We start from the raw sequence: 26,203 nt of genomic DNA, 5'->3' as shown, positions 1-26,203 counted from the left end.
CATTATATAGATATCCCTTTTTAGTTTCTAGTGTATTAGAATAGCTAGAAGGAAATATCTGAAACTAATGAACTGTAATCCAGTAGGCTTGATTCTTGATGATGACAGTATAGCTACATAGCTTTTACCGTGTGATCGTGTGTTATTGTAAAACCTGTGACTGACTTCCTTTATCCAGTGTATGGGCAGATGAGTAATAAAAGAAAGACATACATACATACATACATATATAAATAAATAAATAAATAATAGAGGGAGATAAGAGGTATGGGATGTTTTGGGTCTTTTTTTTTTTTCCCTTCCTTTTTTTGGAGTAATGAAAATGTTCTAAAATTGATTGTGGTGACGAATGCACAACTATATGATGATTCTGTGAGCCACTGATTGTATACTTTGGATGGCTTATATGGTGCATGAATGCTTCTCAATAAAATTGCTTTAAAAAAAATCATAAAAAAAAACTGGTGAGGACTCATGCTCAGTAAATGTGGAAACAGGATTTCTTCTAAACAAAGACATAAGGAGAAAGTCTGCTTTTGAAGGATAAGCACTGAATCTAAAAATAACTAAAAACTCCTTGATGACTTAAAGAAGAGTCGCTAAAAAAACCCCAGTTCAAAGGTAGGACTTCCCTGGAAAGCAATCCGAAAATGAAACAAGGATTTAAGGTTTTAAAGAGGAGGGGTAGGAGTAGGGGGTAAGATATACAGATAAAACCCGAGTATAAAGAAGCCTGTCATGGTAAATTCTTATGGAAAAAAAAGTAGATTCACATCTTGAAATTTAGAAGGAGTGAAGAGAAACTACATCAGTCTCAAGTGCTTCTCATAATAGTGCCAAGAAAACACAGCAAAGGCCATCTGTGACATTCAGGACATGATAAAGATACCCGATGGTTTATTTCTAAGTTTTCAAGAATCCCAAATCTGAACGAAGTGAAATCTGAATTGGAGAAGTGAGTCAAATTAGTTGAAACATCCTCTCATTTACACAAGTCCTAAACGCTTCTCTCTGATATCCTTTCCTACAGTGTACTTGGTCAGAGGGGACAGAGAATTAAAATTTTCCTGGACCCATCTGACTAGTTACTCAGGGTATAACAAAAGTATCAAAAACCTGTGCTTGTTATAATAGGAATCAAATAATTATACTGGGTGTACTAGGTGTTTACCATGCCAAGCACTGCATGCATTATACTAGCTTGTTGCTCCTCATGATGATTCTGTTTTAGAGATTTGGACACTGAGGGTGGAGAGGATAAACACTTTGTTCACGACAAATAGTAAATAGTGAACTCCAGATGTAAAACCACATCTGTTTGACTTTAAAGTCAGTGCTCTGATCTACTGCAGACAAAACCATCTGAAAGAAAGCCCCTTCCCCACTCCCAGAGCAGTGGGCAGACATAACGGCAAAGCAGAGCAAAGGAGAAGACAGCCTGAAAGCCCCAGAGGAAGGCAAATGGAACCTCATGCTAGCGGCTAACATTTGCTGAGTGTTTAACCACATGCCAGGCTTTGCTCCAAGCACGTTTTAACTCATTTAATCTTTACAAGGGCCACTTGTGATAGGATACTATGAAAAATTACATAACTATAAAAAGGGATTCATATTGTAGAATAAAACTGGGCATTGGTACAGGGTTTCCAATTTTCTCTTCTGCCTGGTTTCATCATCTACATGAAATGGCATATTAAAAACACCACCAGCACAATAGGTAAGGGCATAAACTCAGAGTGAAGACCATCCTGTGAATTAATTGAATAAAAGGACTGCTCTTTATTCTGCCCCATGAATTGGTCCCATTGTTGGGTAGTCTAACTGCTAGCTATTGTAGGATGCTTCATTTATTCAAAGTACAGTAAAGGAGCATGAGAAATACAGACAGAAGAAGCCCATGGCATTTCTGTGACTATATATATATATATTTGTACTATATCTTTACAAAGGAGCTGGCACAGGGGTTCAACTAATCAGAATACTGTAAGCACATTTCTCAGGCAATTTCTTATGGAGAAACTAATCAACCTGAATCCTGATTTATGCCATCTGTTTTCTTCTCCAATGGGCCATTTTTACATTATACCAGATAGAAAAAATATTCTAGAAAAAATGATTTTAGAAAACTGACCTTAGGATTGAATTCTAGCAACAAAGCACTATCACCTTTCAGGAATTTCTCTTTTACATTTCCTCTACATCGCTAACACTACAAAGCCACCCATCCATCCACCCCCACTTAGCTGCAAAGATATTCTTTTTCTAAAAGCATCAATGATGCAATTTGAAGATTTAAAATGATAGATTAACATAATAAGCATTAAACAAAAAACAAACAGTACAAGTAAATGATTAAATGTACTATATCAGGGATTCACGAGAATTTGGGAACCTTTATTTTAATGTAGAATTGAGGGTAGTCAGTCATTTTTAAGGATCACAAAAGAAAACACTCAAAGCAGAAACTCAGACTTCAAAATACTAATCCGCAGGTTCAAGACTTTAACAAAACATTTGATCAAAGTCCCCTTTGGAGTTCAGCTGAGAGCAGATGAGGGCGCCAAGCCTTACCAATGCCAGAGATAGCACCAAGCAGGTCTTTGTGCAGGTTGTTATCTGGCTGGCTCCCTGGCTTCTGCGGAGTCACTAACGGATTTACGGCTGGCAAATTAAGTGATTCATCCTTCAGCGTCTGTCAAAGGGGAGAGAAAAGGAAGAAATAATCAAAGATGACTGAAAAGATTCACCAGCTGTTCCTGCAAGTGTGAGGGCAAGTGTTAGAACAAGACAGAGCAACCCGACACGTTCAAGGTGCCTGCATGGGGGAAACAGTCGCCTGACACGCGGGAGGCAGGGAAGGTGCTGGATGGCTCAGGGAAGGGCAAGGAGAGAAAAGAGCACGGACTATTTAAAGTTGGGGCAGATCTTGTTCCATAAAGTCATGATTTTTCTTTTTCCAGCAGCTCTAAAATCTTTCCCTATCCAGAGCTCTGATGCCCAGTATTTCTTTAGATTATTTCAGCATGTTTTTTCTCCTTCAGAAAAAGCCTCACATCCTCTTCCTAAATAGAACACTGATTTTTGTCTCACAGCAGAAATCCTCCAAATGAGCCACAGCGAATTACAATAGCAGCAACTGAAATTTCTGAAAGATGGAAAGCTTCATGAGTGCTCCTAATTAGCGGAGAAGTACTTATTTTGAAATTATGTCAACAAAGGGATATTACATTATGGTGATTTTACTTTTGGTGAAAGGCAAAGAAAGACCTTGTGTCCATTTTTTTTTTTTCCAGGATTAATACAGTACAGGAGGTCACATTACACTCTGAATTACTTATTCCATTTAGAAACTGACAGGTTTAGAGAATACAAGTGTGAAATACAACGTTGTATAGGTGAAGTTAGTGAGATACACTTCATTTAAGGACAGAGAAAGACTCTGTCCTTTGGAACAGCAAAAAAAACATTCTATAAATATGGCTTATCTCAGTGTAACTTATTTTAGGAAATGTATTCACAGGTGGAGAGTTAGTGTAAAAAAGAGGACAATGCGGAGAACCTAAGATGGCGGCTAGGTGACACAGGGCAAAAAAACACCTCCGTGAAAAATACTAGATAAAAACCAGAAAGTGACCCAGAACACCAGTTCCAGCAATGTACCAGCTAGACAAGGTCTGCTAAAACCACAGGGACCATGCACTTGGTGAAACCAGGAGTCTGCATTCTGAAACAAGTGAGTAAGCCGGCTGAAAGTCCTGCGGCAGTGCTGCGGTGTGGGGAAACGGGGGGTTGGCATTTGGAGACGGACTAGTTCTTTAAAAAAAAAAAAAAAAAAAAAAAACCCAGGAGCGGCTGCAGTTATGACGGTGAGAACTGCACAGTAAAGCACGGCAGGAGTGGGCTGTGCCAACCTCTCGGTGTCTGGCGTGGAAGACAGACCACTGCTGATTCCCTCAGAGCCAGGGGGGCAGAGGGGAGAGCCAAAAGGAGAAAGAAACTGCGTTGCTTGCAGCCGGCTCCCTGGCAGGCTGGAGACACTCCTCCCTGGGGCGGGACCCACAGCCCAGAGCCACGCCAGGAAACCCAGTGTGACAGGGAGTGTATCTCACGGCACTGCGCACACACCACAATATCGGCCGTGGACAGTGGCCTTGGGTGCACACACAGCTAGTTGTCCCAGAGCTGGGAAGGCGGAGCTGTGCGAAAAGGGGGAAGTTGAGATGCCCCATTCATCCATCTTTGCATCAGGCTGGCAGCGCCCCTGCACGGCCCAGTGGCCCAGGGCTTCCCTTGAGGGACGGTGCGCACTTGTGATGTAGCACAGCCTTCCCTCAGAAGAGGTCCTGGAAGATCACAGCTGAGAAGGGGGGCCTGCTCAGAAAACCCAGGGACTCTACGTCAGTGCTGGGGACTTGTGGGTCAGCAGCAGAGAAAATCTGGGGCAAAACTGAAATGAAGGCTTAGACTCTTGCAACAGCCTTGAATCTCTGGGAACACCTGGGAGGATTGATTATTAAAGCTGCCCTGCTTCCCTAACCACCCAGACACACGCCCCACATTCAGGGCGGACAGCACCAACAACACACCCAAACTGAATTCACCAATTGAACCCCACAAGAATTATTTCCCCACACACCACAAAGATGAAGTTGAGGAGAAATGACTTGAGGGGAATAGGTGACACGCAGACGCCATCTGCTGGTTAGTTAGAGAAAGTGTACGCCACCAAGTTGTAGATCTGAAAAATTAGATTGGTATTTTTTATAACTCGAAAGTTCCCTATCAAGCAAAGCAAATGCCAAGAGGCCAAAAACAACAGAAAATCTTAAAGCATATGATAAAACCAGATGATATGGAGAACCCAATCCCAAACACCCAAATCAAAAGATCAGAAGAGACACAGTACAATAGAAGAACGAGAGCATGGCACAGGATATAAAGGACATAAAGAAGACCCTAGAAGAGCATAAAGAAGAAATTGCAAGAATAAATAAAAAATAGAAGATCTTATGGAAATAAAAGAAACTGTAGGCCAAATTAAAAAGATTCTGGATACTCATAATACAAGATTAGAGGAAGGTGAACAACAACTCAGCCTCCTCAAGGACTACAGAACAGAAAATGAAAGAACAAAAGAAAGAATGGAGAAAAAAATTGAAAAAATCGAAATGGATCTCAGGGATATGATAGATAAAATAAATCGTCCAAATTTAAGACTCACTGGTGTCCCAGAAGAGGAAAAGGGTAAAGGTCTAGAAAGAGTATTCAAAGAAATTGTTGGGGAAAACTTTCCAAACCTTCTACACAATATAAATACATAAAGCATAAATGCCCAGTGAACTCCAAATAGAATAAATCCAATTAAATCCACTCCAAGACATATTCTGATCAGACTGTCAAATACTGAAGAGAAGGAGCAAGTTCTGAAAGCAGCAAGAGAAAAGCTATTCACCACATACAAAGGAAACAACATAAGACTAAGTAGTGACTACTCAGCGGCCACCATGGAGGCGAGAAGGCAGTGGCATGACATATTTAAAATTCTGAGAGAGAAAAATTTCCAACCAAGAATACTTTATCCAGCAAAACTCTCCTTCAAATTTGAGGGAGAGCTTAAATTTTTCACAAACAAATGCTGAGAGATTTTGCCAATAAAAGACCTGCCCTACTTCAGATACTAAAGGGAGCCCTACCGACAGAGAAACAAAGAAAGGAGAGAGAGATATAGAGAATTTTAACAGACATATATAGAACTTTACATTCCAAATCACCAGGACACACGTTTTTCTCTAGTGATCACGGATCTTTCTCCAGAATAGACTATATGGTGGGACATAAAACAAGCCTCAATAAATTAAAAACAAAAACAAAAACAACTGAATATATTCAAAGCACATTCTCTGATCACAATGGAATACAAATAGAAGTCAATAATTTTTGATTTATAACTCTATTTACTTCCTACATGATATAGAATACACAAACTCTAAGGACAAATCAGTGGTTTTGGACTCAATGTAAGATATGTAATTTTTGACAAGAACTATATAAAGGTGGGGGAATAGAGGAGTATAGGAACATAGTTTACGTGTCCTATTGAAGTTAAGTTGGTATCAAAGAAAAAAACAAGATTGTTATGGATTTAAGTGGTTAATTTTAAGCCCCACAGTAAACACAAAGAAATTATCAGAGAATATGACCACAGAGATGAAAAGTAGAGTATGGGTTACGAGAAGTGGGGGAAGCGGCAATGGTGAGTTAAGAAATGAGTGCAGAATTGCTGTTTGGGGTGAAGGGAAATTTCTAGTAATGGATGGTGGGAAGGTGATAGCATTACAACATTCTAAATGTGATTAATCCCACTAACGGAATGCTAGGGAGGGGGTGGAATGGGAAGATTTAGGCTGTATATATGTTTCCACAATTGGAAAAAAAAAAAAAAAAGACAGTCTAAATAGATCACAATTGAATGCCAAGGATGATCCTGATGGGATCTGAGGATGGAGGACAGGAGGCTCAAAGGGACACAGCTGGGACATAAGAAAAAAAAAAGGAAATATAGAACGTAAGCTTTGTATCAATGTTGAATTTCTTGAACTTCTTAGCTGTGCTTAATGAGATTGCATAAAAGAATGTTCTTGTTCATGGGAATTGCATATGCGAATTATAGTGTTTGCTCAAGGATGTCTGCACCTTGCTCTCATATGTTCAGAAGACAGAGCAATAGATGATGGATGATAGATAGGGAGGGAAAGAGAAATGGTATGACAGCATGTTAAAGTTGGTAGATCAGGGTATCGGGGGAGGGGGGCCAGGGTATGCTGAAGTTCTGTGTATGGGGTTTGTATTGTTTTTGCAACTGTTCTTATAACTTTGAATTTATTTCAAGCTAAAATTAAAAAAAAAAGAGGACAATGCATAACTCTTGGGTGGCGGAAGGGACAGCAACATGCATGGAATCATCCCAAATGTACGCCATCATGACAAAGCAGCAAGGTTAACAAATGATCCGGTTCATGGGTCCAGAATAAAAGGGGAGAGGAAATTGTTGGCTGGTAACATTTGCCCAAATTAATGGTAAATAAGCCTTCTGAGGCCCAGAAAAGGAACTTTTGAAAGATAAAGAATATGGGTTTGAGTTTGTAAAATTTTACAAATCTTAATAATTAACTATTATAGTTCATTATAGTTTAATAATTAAAAAGCCTCATGGAATTCAAAAGTGACAAGATATTGACAGTGATAATGCTTTAACAAACTGAATTTAAGATGATACCAAAAATCCTTTTCAAATCAGAAGACAAATTAACAAGTACCAAGGATTAGGTGAAAAACATAATCTCCAGTCAATAATTCCCAGGGTCATCCTTCAGTCAACTTAATTTCCAGTGCATCTTTAAACAACTGTGCAAAGGTCACATAGACTAAGGTGGTCAGTTCTTGGAGGGTGAGAACACGCGTCACTCACCTTGGCATCCCTGATGTCCACCCTAACTTTCTAATGTTATAGACAGAGAAAAACTGAGAGGTGGTTTGTCCTAGACCACTTGGCATATTCCTATCAGAACTGGGGCTAGAACTGAGCTCTCAGAACAGACAGGTCAGGGCTATGTTCTATTTTTGATGTGAAAATGAAGATCCTGAGGTTTATAAAGTACTGGGCCATCAAGAGGGCATGGTTTTTATAATGATTTCAAAAAGAGTTCAGAAAGTTTTACCAATTGATTAGGAAATGCAATTTACCAGGAGCACTGCAGATTATTACAGTTTTACTGTCCTCCCTACCACTACCACCTCCCCCCCTCAAAAAAAAGGAGAAAAGAATAGAAAAGAAGGTGCGTAGATGGAAGCTGACATACACTGCTGGGGTTCACAGGGAAGGGCGACACGTCCCTCACGTTGATCCGCTGGACGTTTTCAATAAGCAGACCAAACAGAGGTAGGTAGAGAGTGACTATCCTTGCTTGATGGCTCTGAAACAAAGACACAAATTACAAGCCTATTCCACAGGTATGAGAACTGAATGAAAAACCAAGCTGTCACTGGCCATTTCCTTTATTTGGATCCTACCTATAAAGACTGATATTTTATTTTATTGCTTAAGTAGGGAATTCTTAGTGCTGACTGCATTGATGGGTTACATTCTTTATATTGCCTAAATAAAGGGTATTTCTTTGCCTGTATTTCCCTCCATTGGAGAATACTCACCCTTGAAGCATATCTGTCATCAAAAGAATGCTTTATCAGCAGGTTCTTGAGCACACCAATTGCAATCAGTCGGACTTCCCTAAACTCCTGGAGGGCAGTCCCCACCTCTCTCAGCAACAATCCCACCAAGAAGTGGTTCCTGCAGAACTCATCTGTTAATGAGTAGTCAAGCTGGAGATCTGAAATAAGGATACAAGCTACTTTAATCAGGATGTAATGCGATTTGAATAAAATAAAAACAAAATCTATCTCTGCACTCATACCAAGCTGTGCATATCTACAGATGATTATATTTGGCTTCAAATAGGAAAGGGTCAATTATCTAAAAAACTGCTCTACTTAAAGTTTCTAACTCAAAGGAAAACAATTTAAATACAAATAATTGAATTGGATTTTGATTTTGGAACATACTGCATGCTACATAATTATTGAGTTAATGAATAGTTTTAGTACCAGTTTTTAAAATACAGAACAGCATGTTACATTACAGTTGTAATTTGTTATTAACAAATAACAAATTAACAAATACTGACAAATAAAGTTAATGTACTAATTAACAGAACTATAGACAAGTAGTAACAAGCATGTAATGAAAGAAAGGGAATATATATGTTCTATCAAAATGTTCTTTTCTATGTGAGTTTTACTCATTTTCTTGTCATTAATAACTATATACTCCACTTAACACCCAATGTGTTTAAAAACGACCAAGTTAGCATACAACCTATTTATTCTGCTATCACTGAACAAATTAATAAATTATTTAATGCACTACATTCTAAAATATACTCAATACTTCTGCCCCTCTAAAAGTAAATGAAAAAAACTAATATAAAGGAGAACGAACAAAGCACCAAACCAAACTAATAAATCATCAGCAAGCTAAATGACAAGGTAAATGACAAAACTGAAAGCTTTTCCAGAAAAAGAAATAGTTGTGCATGTACTCACATACATTTGTTTGTGTGTGTGTATGTGTGCATGTGTATGTGTGTGTATAAGAGACAAAGAGAAGCACAAGAAGGGAGAAGAGGGAAAAGTTCAAAAAATGTTTACTCCTATCAGTGCAAATTATCTGTGTGACCCACACACACCTACCTAGGGTACCCCTCTTCTACCAAATATCCCAAGAGTTTCCTAAGAGCTTGAATAAGTTGTGGCAGCAGGGTCTGCTGGGCACATGAAGGATTTTCAGTTCATTCAGTTTATAGGAAAAATAATAGGGCCCTGAAGGGCCAAAGGGGATGAACGGGCTTTGGCACACATTCACAGGGCAGCCACTGGATCTAAAGCCCTGGTCTCAGCACTTTGACAGGTGCAAGGAAAAGAGTTACAGTCCCCAAGTACAAGTGAGCTAGTAACTGTGAGATGAGGCTTAGGAGTGCAGGGTGGGATGCAGAGGGGGGCAGTGTCAGGAAGAGCAATTAATTCCAGTTGGAGTACTGGAGAGAGGGGAGGGAGACCTTGGGGAGCCACACATAGGGGTGCTGAAGATTCAGATTCCCCCAGGAAAGCAGCTATTTGAGGTTGAGAGAAGTCCAGGATGGGACGAAACTGCTTGCATGCCATGTTTGAGAAGCTGGGAAATGTGGGAAACAGTCAGAAGGGAGATCACAGGGGTAGGGTGGGGTTAGACTGGGGTCTGTGAATGCCTGGCTCTTACCCTTGCTCAGAAGGCTTTCCTACACACATGTGCATGGCTCCAACCTAGTTTCTCCAAATCATTCTTCCAAAGTCACCTCAGTTAGGGTTTCCCTGGTCACCCTATTTCAAATGTTATCCCTCCCACATCCCTTTTCATATCCCCTTTCCCAGTTTTGTTTTCGCCTTATCACTGTTAAATATACTTCCTATTTTACTTATGTATCTTTTGTTTCTCTGTCGTCCCCTACTAGAAAGTAAGCTACAAAGGGCCAAGGATTTTCATTCGTGTTGCCCATGCCCGTATTCCAGAGGCTAGGGCAGTCCTGACACACAGTTCGAGCTGCTCCTCAAAAGGAGGGTCTGTTCTGGAAGAAGAGACACATGCTTCTGAAATCTGTGTGCATCTCTGAATTTTAGAGGCAGCTGATTTAAGTGTTATTAATAGTTTGGTGGCATCCTCCCACTTTTTCTTTTCTTTAGCACAAATAATCCTGAGCAAGGCCCAAACTCAATAAATAGTACTTGAGACCTGATAAACTAATTTGGTGAATTTTATTTAAAAGAAATACCTTTTAAGCTCAACTTTTTTCAAACTTAAAGAGGATACAGAATAAAGACTCAACATGCAAACATAAAAAGCATGTGAAAAAGCCGTGTTGCTTGTGATTTAGGTTACTGCCACTAACATGGACAAGGGCTATGAAAATAATGGAACAATAAATGCTTTGGGCAAAGTAGGGCTTTTTGTTTGTTTCTTTTACTTAAAGAAGCATCCTAGAGGATCTAGCAACTCCAGGAGCAAAAAACTAGAGGCCTCTCTGGTATATTACAGCAGTGTCTTAGGTACAGTGAAAATAAATTCGCTGGTTTATCATGAGTATAAAAATTGATCAAGGGATATAGGAAATGCCGAAATGAATAGCGTATGTAAGCATTTCAGCAATCACTTGCATTTTTTTTAAAGGAGGACAATGCAAGAAAGCAAGCATCACACCCCACACCTACCTACAGGAGTGTCATTTGACTCCACAGTTGGTGAAAGAAAAGCTAATTCACAAGAAAAAAGGAAAAGTAAAACAAATAAAAATAAGCTACTGTAAGTAAAATGGATTTCTATTGTTTAAGCAAAGGAATTTTTAAAGCAAAAGTCACAATGGCTTCATCTGTAGTCTGATAGGTTTGCTGAAAAGTAAGTGCCCCATATAATGTTTTCATCAATACCTTTTAAAATGGGAAATTAACAAGAAAAAAATTTAATTCATCAATGAAAAAAAATCAGAAAGTTATAATGTCACGTTTAGATCAATTTTCTTATTAAAAATAAATGGGTCTCTCTGTGAAAAGATTAACATGAATATATATAGGGATAATCACCTTGATATCTTTGAATCCTGCCTTTTCCAAATGGCATTGGTAAATTCAGAGGAATATAATGTTCATGATTGCACACCACACGGAGGAATTCAAACTTGTATTCAAAAAGGGTCTGCAGGACAAAATGTTTAGTCATAAATTAAATATTTCATTGGATAGTTTATTCAGCATCCTAAAAAACCTGTAAGACATATATATCCCAGTCTTTAGCTTCTAGACTCTCTTGGAACTGCATACTCTACATTTTACAGATTTTAGAATGGCTAGAGGGATTTGATTGAAAAATGAGAACACACTTCATTAAACAATGTCCTCTACTGACTTTTAGGGCATTTATTATTTACGTTCCTCCTACTTCAATAAAGGATTTCAAGAATCTCATCCTTATAGACACAGAATCAATATAATAAAAAATTACTAAGGCAGAGATTAAAAATAAAACAAAACAAACAACTAAGGGAAGAGATGCAGAGAGATAGTCTACCACAGAAAGGATACATGGTTACTTCTGCTACCTTGTTAGATAAACTATAACTTACAACCAAATACTTTCAGTTTTGGTGTTGAGAAATCAGTTTAGGTATTCATAAGAAAATTAACAGGTAATGTTTATTTCTCATTTGGGGTTATAGTGTGTCCCTAATATCTCACATGTGTACTGGTGAAGTACTAGGATGCCAGGAAAGGGGTCTGAGTGGTGCCTCTGGGACTGATGTGAACCGAGAGAAAGAGATGGACTTTCAGTTGGAAACCAGAGAGAAAAAAAGGAATAGCATATAATATCCACACTACCTTTGGATCTCCAGGAGCAAAGCAGCTGATGTAGTTGTTGATCTGCTTAAACACAAAGCCCCTGTCCATAAAGGTGAAACATCTCTGTGGAGGGTGAGAACTCACAAAAGTAAATATTTCAGGTCCAAGTTTTCTGGAAAGTTGGTTTCAAATCAGCATTTACTGTTAGTAAGTTTATCCTTTAGCATGAAAACATGCAGTCGACACTGACAAAGCACCTCTTATGCACTGGTCACTCTCTAAGATAGCTACTCAAAAAGAACATTGTAGTCACGTGGCTAACACTATCCCTGCTGGAGATACTCACCTTGATGAAGACAGCAAGGCTATGATTTGCATTCTTAGATGCCTCTGGGTTATCTCTAAACTTCTGAGTGATGTGTGGCATCAGCATATTAACAACAGTTTCCACTGCATGGTGATAGGAAGCAGGAAATCTCTGATTTCGCAATAACTAAAAAGAATTTAAAGCAAACCTTTACTATTTTGAAGTTGCATTCCTTTTAAAACAAAAATCTTATCCTAGAGTCCAGAGCTCTACTTTTATTTATCTGAAATTAGATGAGATGAATTATTCTTTCTTCTTTCAAAGTACTATACAAATATTTAAATACTTCAAATAAATGCCATGTGTAAGCCCTCAAACTTCAGTGTGGTAAAGATCACCTTGGAGGTATTTGTGAAAATGTAGAGCTTCTGCCTCCACTCCCAGAGATTCAGATTCGGGAACTTGGCAGAGCGTGGGGAGAAGGAACAGGGACCTGCATTTTCACCAGGCACTTTGGGTGATTCTGATATGTGTACCTTCCAGATCTCTCTTTAGAAAATACTGGCTTGGGTTTAAGCTTCAACTATTCACCTGAAAATCCATGGGGTGACAATTGGACATAACCAGTTTAAACTGCTTAGAAGCAGTTCTCTTCAAATTAACTTTACACAATAATTTTTCCATATCAAGAATGCTTTCCTCAGAAATTAAACTCAGACTACTTATCAATTAGCCACTGTTTATTGTACATATTCTATATGCCAGGCACTGTACTAGGTATTTTTATGTACTTTTTAATTAAATTCTTACACAAACCCTTATAAGTTTAATTCTAATTTTATAGAGGGCAGGCGTCTCTTCAGTCACACAGCTAACAAGTGGCAGAGAGAAGATCCAAACCTAGATCCACCATGAATCCAAAGCCTGGGCTCTTTTGGCTAGGTGACGCTGTCCTGACCCCCTTTCTCACCTTCTAAAACTGGAACAATTTATTGAGAGCCTGTAAAAAGAAGGGCACTAAACTAGAGGTGGCTTCATTACATTTATCCTTCCCGCATTTAATTCTAACAGCCACAAGAGGGGGATATTTTCATCCCTATTTTACAGATGAGGAAACAAGCTTAGCAAGGTTAAGAGGGCTATTTTTCAATAGCCCTCCTTTCCTTCTCCCAGAGCTTTAGAGGCTGGTTGCCTAGTTACAGCCTGGCTGCCCAGTTAGAGGCCACACTTCCCAGCCTAACGTGCAGCTAATATGGGCCATCTGACTTTGTTCTGGCTGACAGGCTGTAGGAGGAAAGGCCATTTCCAGGTCATGCCCTTAAAAGAAGCTGCTTGCCTTCCACTTGCTCTTCTTTGCATTGCCTGGAGAGTGTTCTGGGGGTGGTGAACCAGCTTCTCAATCATGCAGATGAGAGTTACACCTAGGCTGAATAATAGGACAGAAGGCGCTTGAGTCCCCGAAATGACCTGCCTCACTCTCTAAACTCTCTACCAGCTCATAATTTCCAAAGAACCTTCTGTCTTAAGCCACTATTATTTTGGCCTCTTTCAGAACAGCCAATCCAGTATTCCATGCCAAACAAATAGCATTTTGAAAAGCTAGAACTAGATAATTTTTCATTTGCAAGCATGTGTCATTCTTATGTATTAAATACCAGAACCTATTGTGAAATTTTGAAATACCAGCTTTATAACCAAAACCAGTAACACAAAACATTTGTGCACTTATATAGACTAAAGTATCCAGAGAGGTAAGGATCAAACAATAAGAATTTGAAGTTTAGCTAATTTCAAAAACAGAGCAGCAAATTTTGAAATTTCAAAGGGATTTTGTTCCATATGTGTAACCAGTAATTATATCCTGGGATGTTGGCCTCAATAAACAATCAGCTTCCAGGAGTCCAGTCTGGCTCTAACCATCAGCCAGCTACCCAAGCTGGCCACTCTTGAAAAAGAAGTCTCCTAAGAAATGTCTGTGGTTTCAGAATGGGGCCAAGTCAATGGCTGCTAAAATCATCAGATGAAAAGTTGATGGAGAACTATATAACAGATGTATCAGGAACCACCAACTAAATCTGCTCATTGATATTATCATCACTAAAAGTTGGACACTCAAGACTTCAGAAGCCTCCTTATGTGATACAGCACCACTGTGAAATATACTTGCCATTGGGAAACTGAACCTGACTTTAAATATAACTACAAGTTTAAAGAAAACAAAGAGGGCAGAGGAATACATCAATACTGTAAGGCTACAATCAGCCAAGTGTAGAATGTGGGAAATTCTACAGGACAAAGGACTAACTTTCTTCAACAAATATATGACATTAAAAAACAAACAAAAAACGGAGAAAGAACAGTTTGAGATTCACTGAATCTTAAGAGACACATCAATCAAATGCAACATATGGGTCTTATTTAGATTTTGATTCAGACAAACCAACTAAAAAATGACATTTTTGAGACATCTGGGGAAATGAAATACAGATTCGCTGTTAAAATGATAAAGAAACATTGTTAATTTTGTTGGGTGTGACAATGGTATAGTGGTTAAAATTTTTTTTAAAGGCCTTACTGTTAAGGGTGACAGATTAAAGTTTTTATAGATGAAATGGTATAACGTTTGAGAATTCCTTTAAAATACTCTAGGAAAAAAATGTAGGAGGCTGGATATACAGAGCAAGAAAGCCAGAATGTTGGTATCTGTTAAAGCTGGGTGATAGTTATAGAGATTCATTACATCATTCCCTCTACTTTTGAATTTATTTGCATAATTCTAAAATAAAAAGTTTTTGTTAAAAAGAAAGAAAATGTGGTGAAGAATCGTGGATAATTAACATACCAACCCATCAATAATGCTTGCTCAGTGATAGGGAAATGACAACTCAGCATCTTTCAAGGTTGAAATGAAGCTCTCCTTGCCATGACAAACAGCTATTGACTGGAGTCCTAATTTGGCAACCAAATGCCTTTTTATGAGGTGAGACGTGCATCTTAGGTAATGTACACCTAAGTAATTAGATGTGTTTATGGAGATTACTATAAACTGAGATGGAAGGGAAAACTCCTAGGAATGGACTGATGTCCAGAGGGTTGAGTATTTAAGAGTTTGATCAGGGGAGAGGACACCAAGACAGTAAGAGACGACTCAGCCAAACAAAACCCACTCCTGACCACGTCCTGCTGCAGGATTTCTTGGCAGCGCTGCTGCAGCATTCCCACTGGCCCAGCCACCACCATCTGCTCCTCTGACAAATGCTGCCGGTGTGGGGTCTGCCTGCCCAGCACCTGTCCACATGAGATCAGCCTCCTCCAGCCGACCTGCTGTGACCCCCGTCCCCCTCCCTGCTGTGAGCCAGACACCTACATGCCATCCTGCTGGCTGCTCAACTCCCGCCACCCGACTCCTGGGCTGAGTGGGATCTGCCTGATGACCCACACTCAGCCTTGCTATGGACACCCCCATGAGCCCTGCTGTTGACAAGCAAAGTCTTGGCAGAGACCCACTGTTGGGGCTCCACCGCATCCTACATGTTCTCAGGGTACAATTGCTGCTGACCAAATCACGGCTTCATCTGTAAGGCCTTCAGAACCTCCTTCAAATTTTCAATTCTTTGTGTCCTTCCACACTCATATGGGGTTGAGAGATCTCCTTTCTATGGGCTATTTTACTGTTCTTTGAGATACAATAAATAAGACTATTAGTTAATATTCATTTTTCTGGCTTAGCAAACAACAACAAACTAATGGGGCCAAGAAGACATTTGCCAAATGGTATTTTTGGCATTTTGAAATGCTTCTCCTTGTTGGAATCCTTATATTACTTCCTCTCTCCTCCACTTTGCCTACAACTTCTCTTCTTCCTCCTACCCCCTTCATTATTTTCATTCATAAAAATCAGTATCAGTATCCTCTCTATATTCTCTGTGTTTATTTTTCTCTCTAGCCTACTGGTACTATGGGAATGGTGTCTCTAATTTCTGACTGCAGGGAACATAATTAGCCTATGGCCCAGCTGCTGTGCTCTGAAATCCACTGCTGCATTTGCACCTCAGCCACACTTTGCACAGGCTGCTCCCAGCCAATGATGCTAAGGCAGGATTGCTCCTGGGAGAAATGGGACCCCTTTGACAGTTGAGTTTGGCTCCAGCACTTTCCAATGGTCTTGCTGGGCTCTCTTGGCGCTGCACTGCAGTCTAAGATGTTTCCCTTCTTCCTTCTTTCCTTCATCTGGGGTCAGACCTGTACTGCAGACTACTGGTTCTCCCAGGTTCCCTCCCCATCTTCCCAGATAGTCATTCCCTTAATAAATCCCTTGTGTGGATAATCCCATTGGCAACCCAGACTGGCATGGAACTCCCCAGAGAAAAGTGTAGGCTTACAGTTCAGCAAATGGGGCTCACAAATCTATTTCTTTATTTCTGTCTGTTTTCTTCCTTGTCCAAGCCTGAATCTCTACCTGCCAACTGGAAATTTCTGTTTGGATGTATCATTGCCCCGTAAGGCAACAACTGTTAGTTATCTTCCAATATTTGTTCTCTCCCTTCTCTCTTATGGCAACAGAACCTCAACTTTTTAACTGGGCACATGAATATCCAAATACAGACTACATTTCCCAGTACTCCTCACAGCTAGGTGTGGTCACGTGACTAAGTCTGTCCAATAGGAGAAGTGCTCCATGCAACTTCTGGGTCATATCCTTAAAGGGAAAAGGTGTGTCTTCTCCTTCCTTCCTTCCCTCTACAATTTGGATGTGGTGGTGAAGCCAATTTAATGGTGAGGATGAAGAACTGCTCTCATCCTCACCATTAGCAATGAGATGTAAGGAGCTTGAGCCCCTGAAAACTTTTGTAGAACAGAACCCCCATGTTAGCTTCGACTTTCATGTGAGAAGAAATAAACATTTTTTCTTGTTTAAGTCACTGTTATTTTAGGGCTCAGTCACAACAGCTGAACCTATAGCCTAACACACACCTAAGGTTTAAGACATCCCAAGCATAACTCAACCCCTTCCATCTTTCCTGGTAAACCAACTTCTCTACTCTATTATCCATCTCAAAAGCTCTATTATTCTATGCTCTCATATCTAGGAGGCCCTTTTATTCCCACTTAAGACTGATGCTACAATTTTTTTTTTTTTGAAGTCAGGTTTATTGAGGCATAATTTACATAAAAAAGAACCCACCTTTTAAAATCTACAGTTGGTAAGTCTTGACAAGTTTATACAGTTATATGGCTACCAGCATGATTGACATAGTACATTTCTCTCACCTCTAAAAGGTGAGTCAATTCCTTTCCCCTAGCTCTGGCTACTGGCAACCACTGCTCTGCTTTCTGTTCCTATAGTTTTCTTTTTCTAGAACATCACAAAAACAGACTCAAACAGTATGTAGTCTTTTGTGTTTGTCTTCTTTCACTTAACATAATGCTTTTGAGATTCAATCATTTGCCGCATGAATCAGTACTTTGTTTCATTTTATACCTGAGGAGTATTCCATTATATGGAGATACCATCATTTATTTACCTATTCGCTAGTTGAAGGACACTTGCTTGCTTCCAGTTTTGGGCTATTATGAATAAAGCTGCTATGAACATCTGTACACAGGTCTTTGTGTGGATATACACTTTCAATGTCTCTTTAGTAAACACCTAGAAGTGTATTTACTGAACACACGTCTTTCTTAATATAATGTCTTACTCATTCATAATGCTTTCCATCTTTATCATCCCTCCCAGTGCTACATCTGCAACAGTTCCTTTCTAAATTACTACACCATAACATATTTCATATCATCTCAGTTAGAGAGCTAAAAAAAGAAGAAATATATAAAGCAACAAACCTACTAATTGCTCCAAAGGCTATTTATGCTAGGTGCCCAGAATGTATTAATATAATAAGCTCCACTGGGTAGGTAAACTCATTGATATGAAAGTTTCCAAGCCACTCTATCTTTTATATCCTCTTTTATCTTGTCACTCCTGTTAAAGAACCTTTTCTACCTCTCCACAGTCTCTACAAAATCAAGTCTACTATTTGGCTTTCAGAGTGCTCCATAATCTCATCTTTGCTTCTCAGCTAATATTATTTTTCCATCTTCCTCCTCTACTCTCATTCTAGACAGCATGGGCTCCACCACAGAGCAAGCCACAGAGGCCCTTACCTCTGCATGAGCTCTTTCCTCTACCTAATATTCATTCTCCGCTTTGTACGTCGTGGCAACCTTCTTGGTCCAGGTAAAACTCCACCTCTATCCCCACATGAATCTCCTATCATTATTGGAGATTACCTACACCTCCCAGCGCTCTTCTCTAATTGTTCCAAACTGAGTATCTTCTTTATCCAATGACTTTATCCAATGAATATGTCACACTCTACTTTATTTGCATTTCTTCTCATTGTTCTGTTGCCCAATAGTGAACAGCTGTTCAAATCACTCATTCGTGGGTAGAATTATGGCTATTAACATTCCCTGTCACAGATGTGCAATGTTTACAAGTTTGGGTTAGGGAAAGTTCAACCAGTCCACTGAGAATATGTACATATCACCCTTCTACAACTTTAAAAAATAAAAACTCTTTCTTTGCTCAATTAAGCCAGAAAATGGTTAAATGCTAAACAAGTAAAGCTTACTCAGGGTATATATTCATTTTATCCCACACCAGTCTTTCCAACTTCCTTTCTTGAAGTACACCTGTAGAATACTAGCAATTTACTTGATTCAGTGTGGGAGGAAAGGATATTCAAACTTAGCCTGCTAAATTATAGTTGCTAAATACAAATGACAGAAAAGAAACACCTAAAGAATGTTGACCAGAGGGGATGGGGAGGGCTGCTTAGTATGCCTTAATGAGGTCTCACATTTTCCTCAAAAAACATTCACTGTAAATTCCAAGCACAAGTGAAGCACTAGAGACTGGCACAGTCAAATATAATCAATCCAAACTGCAGATCCATCTGTTGTAGTAAGGAAATGACTTATGTTAGATGTCGGTCCAAAGGCATCTTTTATGCCTTTCCTCAGCAAATTAACCAGGTGCATTGACAGGGGCCTGGAAGGTGGACACAGGTGGGCACCTCCACCTTTCAGCAAGAGTGCAGCATTAAAAGGAAGCCAAACCCTGTGAAAATGTATCCTTCTGTATAAATATGCATCAGCTGGAGTCACTCCACTAACACTGGGTGTGTATATCGAAAACATCAGCTCAACATGCCGATCGGTGCTAGATATCCTCAGAAAGGCCACATTAATCAAAATTGAAAGGATTATCTGGCTCTTATATGAAACCACAGCCCAGTTGCTCCTGCAAAACTGATGTGTACCTGCTTATGGCACTTTAAGAAAGACTCACCAATGAGGAAAAGAAAATCAAAATCAGGGTTATAAAGACATCAGAAGAAATTAAGAATCTTCAGTCTAAAACTATAAAAACTGAGGGGATTTGATCAAAGTTCTGGAAATCACGAATAGTACAGGAATGGTGAATGTGAACTTGTTCCCTAAATTCAGAACACTAAAACGGGGGACTAAAGCAAGAAGTGTTCAAGACATAAATATAAGACAAACATAACACCTAACAAACACATAAAACTCATTACTCCTAAGAAATGAGACAAACTGAATGAAGGCATCAAAAAACATTCTAGTCGTCGATAGATTAATAATGTGTGATTCAGAGGACAGAGCAGTATGGTTCCTGAGGTGACACGGAGCAGAAACCATCTTAGAATTCATTATTCACCCTGGAGAGGAGAGCACCACAAAAGTGATAATGTTAAATTCTCCAAAGAGGTAAGCAAGTGTGCTGGTTTGGAGTTGTTATGTACCCCAGAAAAGCCTATGTTCTTTTAACCCATTCTTGTGGGTACAGACCTATTGTTGAATCGGACCTTTTGATCAGGTTGTTTCCATGGAGATGTGACCTAGCCCATTGAAGGTGGGTCTTAATCCCCTTGCTGGAGACCTTTATGAGAGGATAAATGATGAAACTCAGCTCAGAGAAAGCTAAGAGATGAAATACAGAGTTTGCCTCAGAGGAGCTAAGAGAGGACCCACAGACACTCAGAAGGAAATACTCAGAGACATTTTGGAGAGAGCTTAGAGAGAAGGATCAGCAGAGGTTGCCAGGTAACTTCCCATGTGACAGAGGAACCCCGGATATGAGCAGCCTTTCCTCAGAGAGGGTATATTCCTTTTGATGTCTTAATTTGAACATTTTCATGGCCCTAGAACTGTAAATTTGTAACCTAATACATCCCCATTGAAAAAGCCAACCCATTTCTGGTATATTGCATTAAGGCAGCTTTAGCAAACCAAACCAGCAGGTTTTCTGAATTTCTTTTTATAGTAAATTATGCTATGGTTAAGTTTTCTCCTTTTGGATACCAATACTGCATTTTAAGCTTAGCTGAATAACAATTCAAAAATGAACTACTTCTAAAAACTCTTGGAATACTGTTTTAGGACTAAGATATAATTAACTTATGGAAAAGGTTGTGCACGATAGCATTTTAGTGGCTTGTGTAATGTTCCAAAGACAAATAAACTACTTGCCAGAATTATTGGAGAATGAAGCTTTAAGGTTGGAAATGGCAGGATGAAGTTATAAGGCTGGAAATGGCAGAACACCGGGAAAGAGGCCGATTCTGACTCTGGCTCTCATTCTTGGCTCTGCTAAGTTGTGCGACCCTGGGCAGGTCACTTCACCAGGCTAAATTTCTGCCTAGACTTCTCTCCCCGCATCTGTGAAATAAGGGTGGAGATGGACTAGGAGGTACCTATCAGGTCCTTACCATCCCTAAAGTTCTGTGGTTTAATTTAGTGTCTTGAGAACAGAACACATGCAAATCAATGCCTTTATTAATCTTCTAACACAGGACTCATAAAGATGCCAAAGATACTTGATTTTGAATATAGGTCTTGCGAGTGTTTTTGGAAGTTTGCATGACCTCTCTAGACCATCTCTCATGTGGTCTTCTCTGCAGTCACAGGAGGGAATGGGCTGGTGTAGTTCCTTGAATGTGTGATGCTGTGTCCCAGCTCTTTGCCACCACAGGCCTCTTCTTTGCCCAAAGTGTTCATTCTCCTCCACATCTAGCCAACCCCTAATCTATTCTTCAAAGCCCATCTCAATTCACACTTCCCCCAGGCAGCCTTTTTTGACAGTTCCCCCACCCCTATTCTTCTGGAGCACTCTGTGCCCACCTCTATCTGAGCACGTGAGATAAGGTGACTGTTGATTTCTTTGCATATTTTCCAGCCTAAATTCTTTGAGAGCACAAACCATGCCATATTTAACTTTGTAAATAGCACATAGCAGGGGCTCAATGAATACTTTCTGATGAATCAGTGATAGTGATAAATATGATAAAATCATTACTCTCTCTAAAGTGATCACATTTATTTAGGTAGGAGACCAAAAACAATGAAAAATCCAGGGGTGGGGTGGGGGTGGAGCTTAAGTCTATCCCATATATGACAATATTTGTAAAAGAAAAGTAATAAATCCAAATAACTTCTGTGTGTGTGTGTGTGTGTGTATGTGTGTATGTGTTTAGATGCATACTGCATCTAATCTGCTAGATTTTTCCTTGGCAGGCTGTCCTGGCATCAATTGGCTGGTGCATTACTCTGTGAAAGGCAGGGCCCACTTCCATCTGGCAATCCCCTGGGCAATAAAATCTTTAACAGGATTTAAAAAAACAAAAAAGGAACCCACATGGTCAGGCACCAGCACCTGCACTACTATAAGAAAGTACAGCTTGAGCTTCTGAACCAGCAACTTTCCTCCTGGCGAAAAACCTAGCAGCCTTTCACAAGGCTTTCACAGAGAGTTCAGACACCTTGCTTGGGAGTCCTGGATCTCAAACGTCCCTCCCTATTGCTTCTCTCTCCTACCTGCCAGATTCCAACAGCACAAGCAATCATTATGAGAGGGAGCTCCAGCACCAGGACCAATGCCCCTGCATGAGTTCCTCCCACACCGCATCAGAACTCATGGCCCACTTCTATATTAATTCGAATAAGGCAAATATTCATATTCATCATGATAACTCCAAGCCTCTGCATGTCTCAGAAAGAACTCAGGAATCATCAAAATGGGACAGTTACATTGTCACCTGTGTTTACTGCATTTGAATTTTATAAAAACTAATGCTTCAGCCTCAGACAGACAAAGGCCGATCACACCTTGATGGGTATTAGTGCAGACATGAGACCAGGTGTCTCATGGCAGAGGCCAGCAGGAACCCAGGGACAGCATGGGAGATACCCACAAAGACAAAGTCACAAACCCAGACCCCATGTCAAGGAGGCAATAGGGGAAAGAGGAAATTTCAGACTGAGCATTTACAGCAAAGAGATTGTGATATTGCAGAAAAATCTATTAATTGGTTATTTAGAGGACATGAGATTGGGTCAGGCAATCCCATCCTAGTTTCTGAGAAATGTCTGTGATGGTCAAGATACTTAATAAACATTGGGTAATGGCATTTTAAATTAATCCTTAAAGAACTATTCTCATTTCAGCAAACTTGAAATTTAGTAAGCTAGTTAAAGGAAAAGACATTGTTTTTCTTTGGATTTAATAACATATGGCTTCAGAAGCAGGCTTTGGAGCCAGACTGGTTTCAAAATCTGGCTCCCCTACTCACTAGCAGCGTGACCTTGGGCAAAAAACTCAAGCACTCTGGCCTCAGTTTCCTCATCTATAAAATGAGGGTAATAATAGTACTTCCATCACAGGGGTGTGATGAAGCTAAAATGATGTATGACTTGTAAAGCACTTATACTGGTACTGTAATTGGCACATAGAAAGCAGGAATAAAAATTAGCTACCAAACACAGTGAAAGAGACTTGCTACGATGTAACATACCTTAACTTTGGAGTTCTCGATCAAATGCTGAGCCATGGATTTTATCAAAACATCAAAGAAAAACCATGAATACTGAAAGGAAAAAAAAAATGACCCCAGTAAGAAAAGCAACAAATAATAAGGTAGGAAGTGAGGCTCACAATGTTACTGACATGAAACAGATATGGCCCTAAAACACCACTGCATGTCTTAGCAAATTATCATCAGACCGAAGAGGTGCTGCTTCTGCTTTCACATGTTCAACAATAAAAAACTCCATTCCACTCGGAAATCAGGTGTACACACTCCAGCATGGCACAATCCAACAAGTCTCTAATATTCAAAATTACATGTGCAATGTTTTCCCATAGTTGAGTCTGTCACTTGGTAATATCTGCCCTTATAATCTCTAAATCAGTCTTTCAGTAAATTTTAATTTGAATGTTAAGGACTTAATATTCAAGAACCAATGGAACTTTGAATATAGTGATACTTTGCAGCTCCCCTCTCAAGACACAGCAGCAAACTTGGTATTGGAGAACTAACTCTGCTACCCTTTGGTGGCGACAGTCTTTCAGAGCTCACAGAAATGGATAGTCTGTGGTATGTGAATTTTCTTCAGTCAGTTTCAATGCTGCAGAGACACAATGACTCCCCCAACATACCTTAAGTAGTTTGTTGCTGGTAAGGAAATCTGCAGAAGGCTTGAGAATCACGGTCATGGATTTGGTCAGTTCTTCATGCACTGTCTTATATTCAGAAGCAACATATGGCTCAGCTTTATAAGCATACTTTGAAGAAAAGGGAAAGATACTTTAATGCACTCATTCGTAAACTGGGCTGAAAGCTCAAGAGGTGCTAAAGAATGGAAATGAGCGATGGATGTACAACTTCATCGGTGGGAGAGGAAGGTGTGGAAACAGAAAGTGGCACGAGTGATTGTCATTTAACAGAAAAGGGGAGGTTCATGATGTTTTCCAAGAGCATGTCAAAGTATGTGAATCAACCGACTCAGTCAAATCAGTGGCATTTCAGCCCAATAACTCCTTCTCTACCAAGGACTGCAAGGACTGTGGCATATGACACTCGGTAACCAATATCCTGAAGAAACCAAACCTTATTTTTTAAACTAATACATACCTATAATTCACAAAGGTGTCTAAAACTTACTAGAATGTATGTACTTTTTAGAATAGTAAATGCCATCACATTTATCGAATGTTACGTATAGAAAAGAATTTGGGATGGGGAGTAATTGCTTAATGAGTGAGGAGTTTCTGTTTGGTATGATGAAAAAGTACTGGAAAGAGTGGTGAAGGTTGCACATCATTATGAATGTACTTAATGCCACTGAATTGTACACTTGAAAATGGTTAAAATGGTGAAGTTATTTCTTACCTCAATGACAAAAGGCAAAAAAAAAAAGAACTTGATGACATTTACCCTAACGACATCTCTTGCTGTTCCAAAGTCATCTAATTGGATTGTGAACAAAACTAACTTTCCTATCTTGGGAGAAGCCATTTTATCAGGAATTTTAGAAGGTAAAGAGAAAAATGAAGACAGCTAGCTACACTTGACATCTAGCCAAGAACAATTCAAATTCTTTAAACTTTTATGTCATTTGGATTGCATTATTTGTAAAACACATTACAAGAAACGTAGTTGAAAGAATGAAATTAAGTAAATAAATGAATGGGTGCCCCTCTTCTGACTTCTGGTTCAGTATAAGCACTGGTCATTAAGCAGAGAAGAGAAAGCACTGGTATAAAGTAACAAGTACATCCCCCCAAAACAAAACTTTAAAAAAAAGGTGTCCTTAGAAGGCAAACTGGAGAGCCACAGATGTAAATGATCAGGACGGTTTATTTTACATACCTTAACGTATGACCTCAAGTGGCTCTCCAATCCTTCCTCATGGCACTGGGCAACCACATGAATAATGACCCTACACACCACAAGAACAAATAAAGGAATGAACAATACTGTGGAAATGGAAACATTTCATTGTTATCACAGTAGTAGTAGAACAATGATGATGCTATTGGCACTGCAAGAAACAAGGAATTAGATGTGGTCCCTATAAATGGGCTCAAAAGAAATTTCTTAAATTATAATGTTCAACGTGTACTAGCATCCAGATGTGGACACGCTGAAAGAGAAGACGCGTACTCATCCATCAACTTATCTCACCGTGTCACGTTGACTGCGACCTCCTCCTGGGTGGCTCTGGTGAGGACACGGAAGAGCTGGTTTAAGATGGTGGGCAAGAAGGCGATCATCACATGGCCTTCCATCGCATGCAGACTCTACAGGCATGGAATGGCAAAGGTCATGTTCTCTTTCTAAAAGTAAACCAACTCAAAGTAATCTCCACTCAGTTTCAAATAAAGATGGAAAAACTCCATCTTCTAAAACAAACAGAAGTTGTAGTGGGCAGAGTAATGGCCCCTAAAGATGCCCACATCCCAATCCCCGAGAACCTGTGCATGAATATGTTACATGGCAAAGGGAAATTAAGTGACCTTAAGATAGGGAGATTATCCTGGATTATCCAGGTTAGCCCAGTGAATTTACACGGCCCTTAAAATTGGAAGGAGGCGGCAGAAGAGGAAAATCAGAGGGAGATGTGACTAAGGAAGAATGGTCAGAGAAATGCTGTGTTGCTGACTTTCAAGATGGAGGGAAGGGCCACAAGCTAAGGAATGCAGACAGTTTCCAGAAGCTGGAAAAGAAAAACAAAAATACCAAAAACCAGAAAAACAGATTCTCCCCTAGAACTTCCAGAAGGGAACACTGCCCTGCCAACACCTTCATTTCAGCCCAGTGAGACCCGAGTAGGACTTCTAACCTACAGAACTGTATAATGATAAACTCATGTTGTTTTAAGCCACCAAGTTTGTAGTGATTTGTTATAACAGCAACAGAAGACTAATATAAAGGCTCTTTTTAAAGTCACATGTTGAAGGTGACTTAGCAAAGTAGTAATTCCCTAAAACCTTGTTCCATTTTCTTTGCTCAAACTAAATAAACCTCTACCCATTTCTCACATTTCATATAATTT

General features: G+C 39.6%; 1 protein-coding gene across 25 annotated transcripts in view; it reads right to left on the bottom strand.

The window, feature by feature from the left end:
• Nucleotides 1-26,203, bottom strand: part of DOCK9 (dedicator of cytokinesis 9) — a 299,763-nt gene that overhangs the window by 71,683 nt on the left and 201,877 nt on the right. For all 25 annotated transcript variants that reach the window (XM_037800399.1, XM_037800409.1, XM_037800417.1 and 22 more), the window contains exons 24-33: nt 25,333-25,448; nt 25,018-25,087; nt 23,805-23,930; nt 23,161-23,232; nt 12,326-12,472; nt 12,019-12,102; nt 11,227-11,338; nt 8,209-8,387; nt 7,860-7,973; nt 2,572-2,692 (exon numbers count right to left, since the gene is read on the bottom strand). In XM_037800399.1, the coding sequence (XP_037656327.1) occupies nt 2,572-2,692; nt 7,860-7,973; nt 8,209-8,387; nt 11,227-11,338; nt 12,019-12,102; nt 12,326-12,472; nt 23,161-23,232; nt 23,805-23,930; nt 25,018-25,087; nt 25,333-25,448 (1,141 nt within the window). The remainder of the gene's footprint in view (nt 1-2,571; nt 2,693-7,859; nt 7,974-8,208; nt 8,388-11,226; nt 11,339-12,018; nt 12,103-12,325; nt 12,473-23,160; nt 23,233-23,804; nt 23,931-25,017; nt 25,088-25,332; nt 25,449-26,203) is intronic.

This window comes from Choloepus didactylus, chromosome 12 (assembly GCF_015220235.1).
Source record: "Choloepus didactylus isolate mChoDid1 chromosome 12, mChoDid1.pri, whole genome shotgun sequence".
NCBI classification, from domain to species: Eukaryota; Metazoa; Chordata; class Mammalia; order Pilosa; family Megalonychidae; genus Choloepus; species Choloepus didactylus.
The sequence above is the reverse complement of the archived record's forward strand: the minus strand, read 5'-3'. Positions and strand labels throughout refer to the sequence as shown.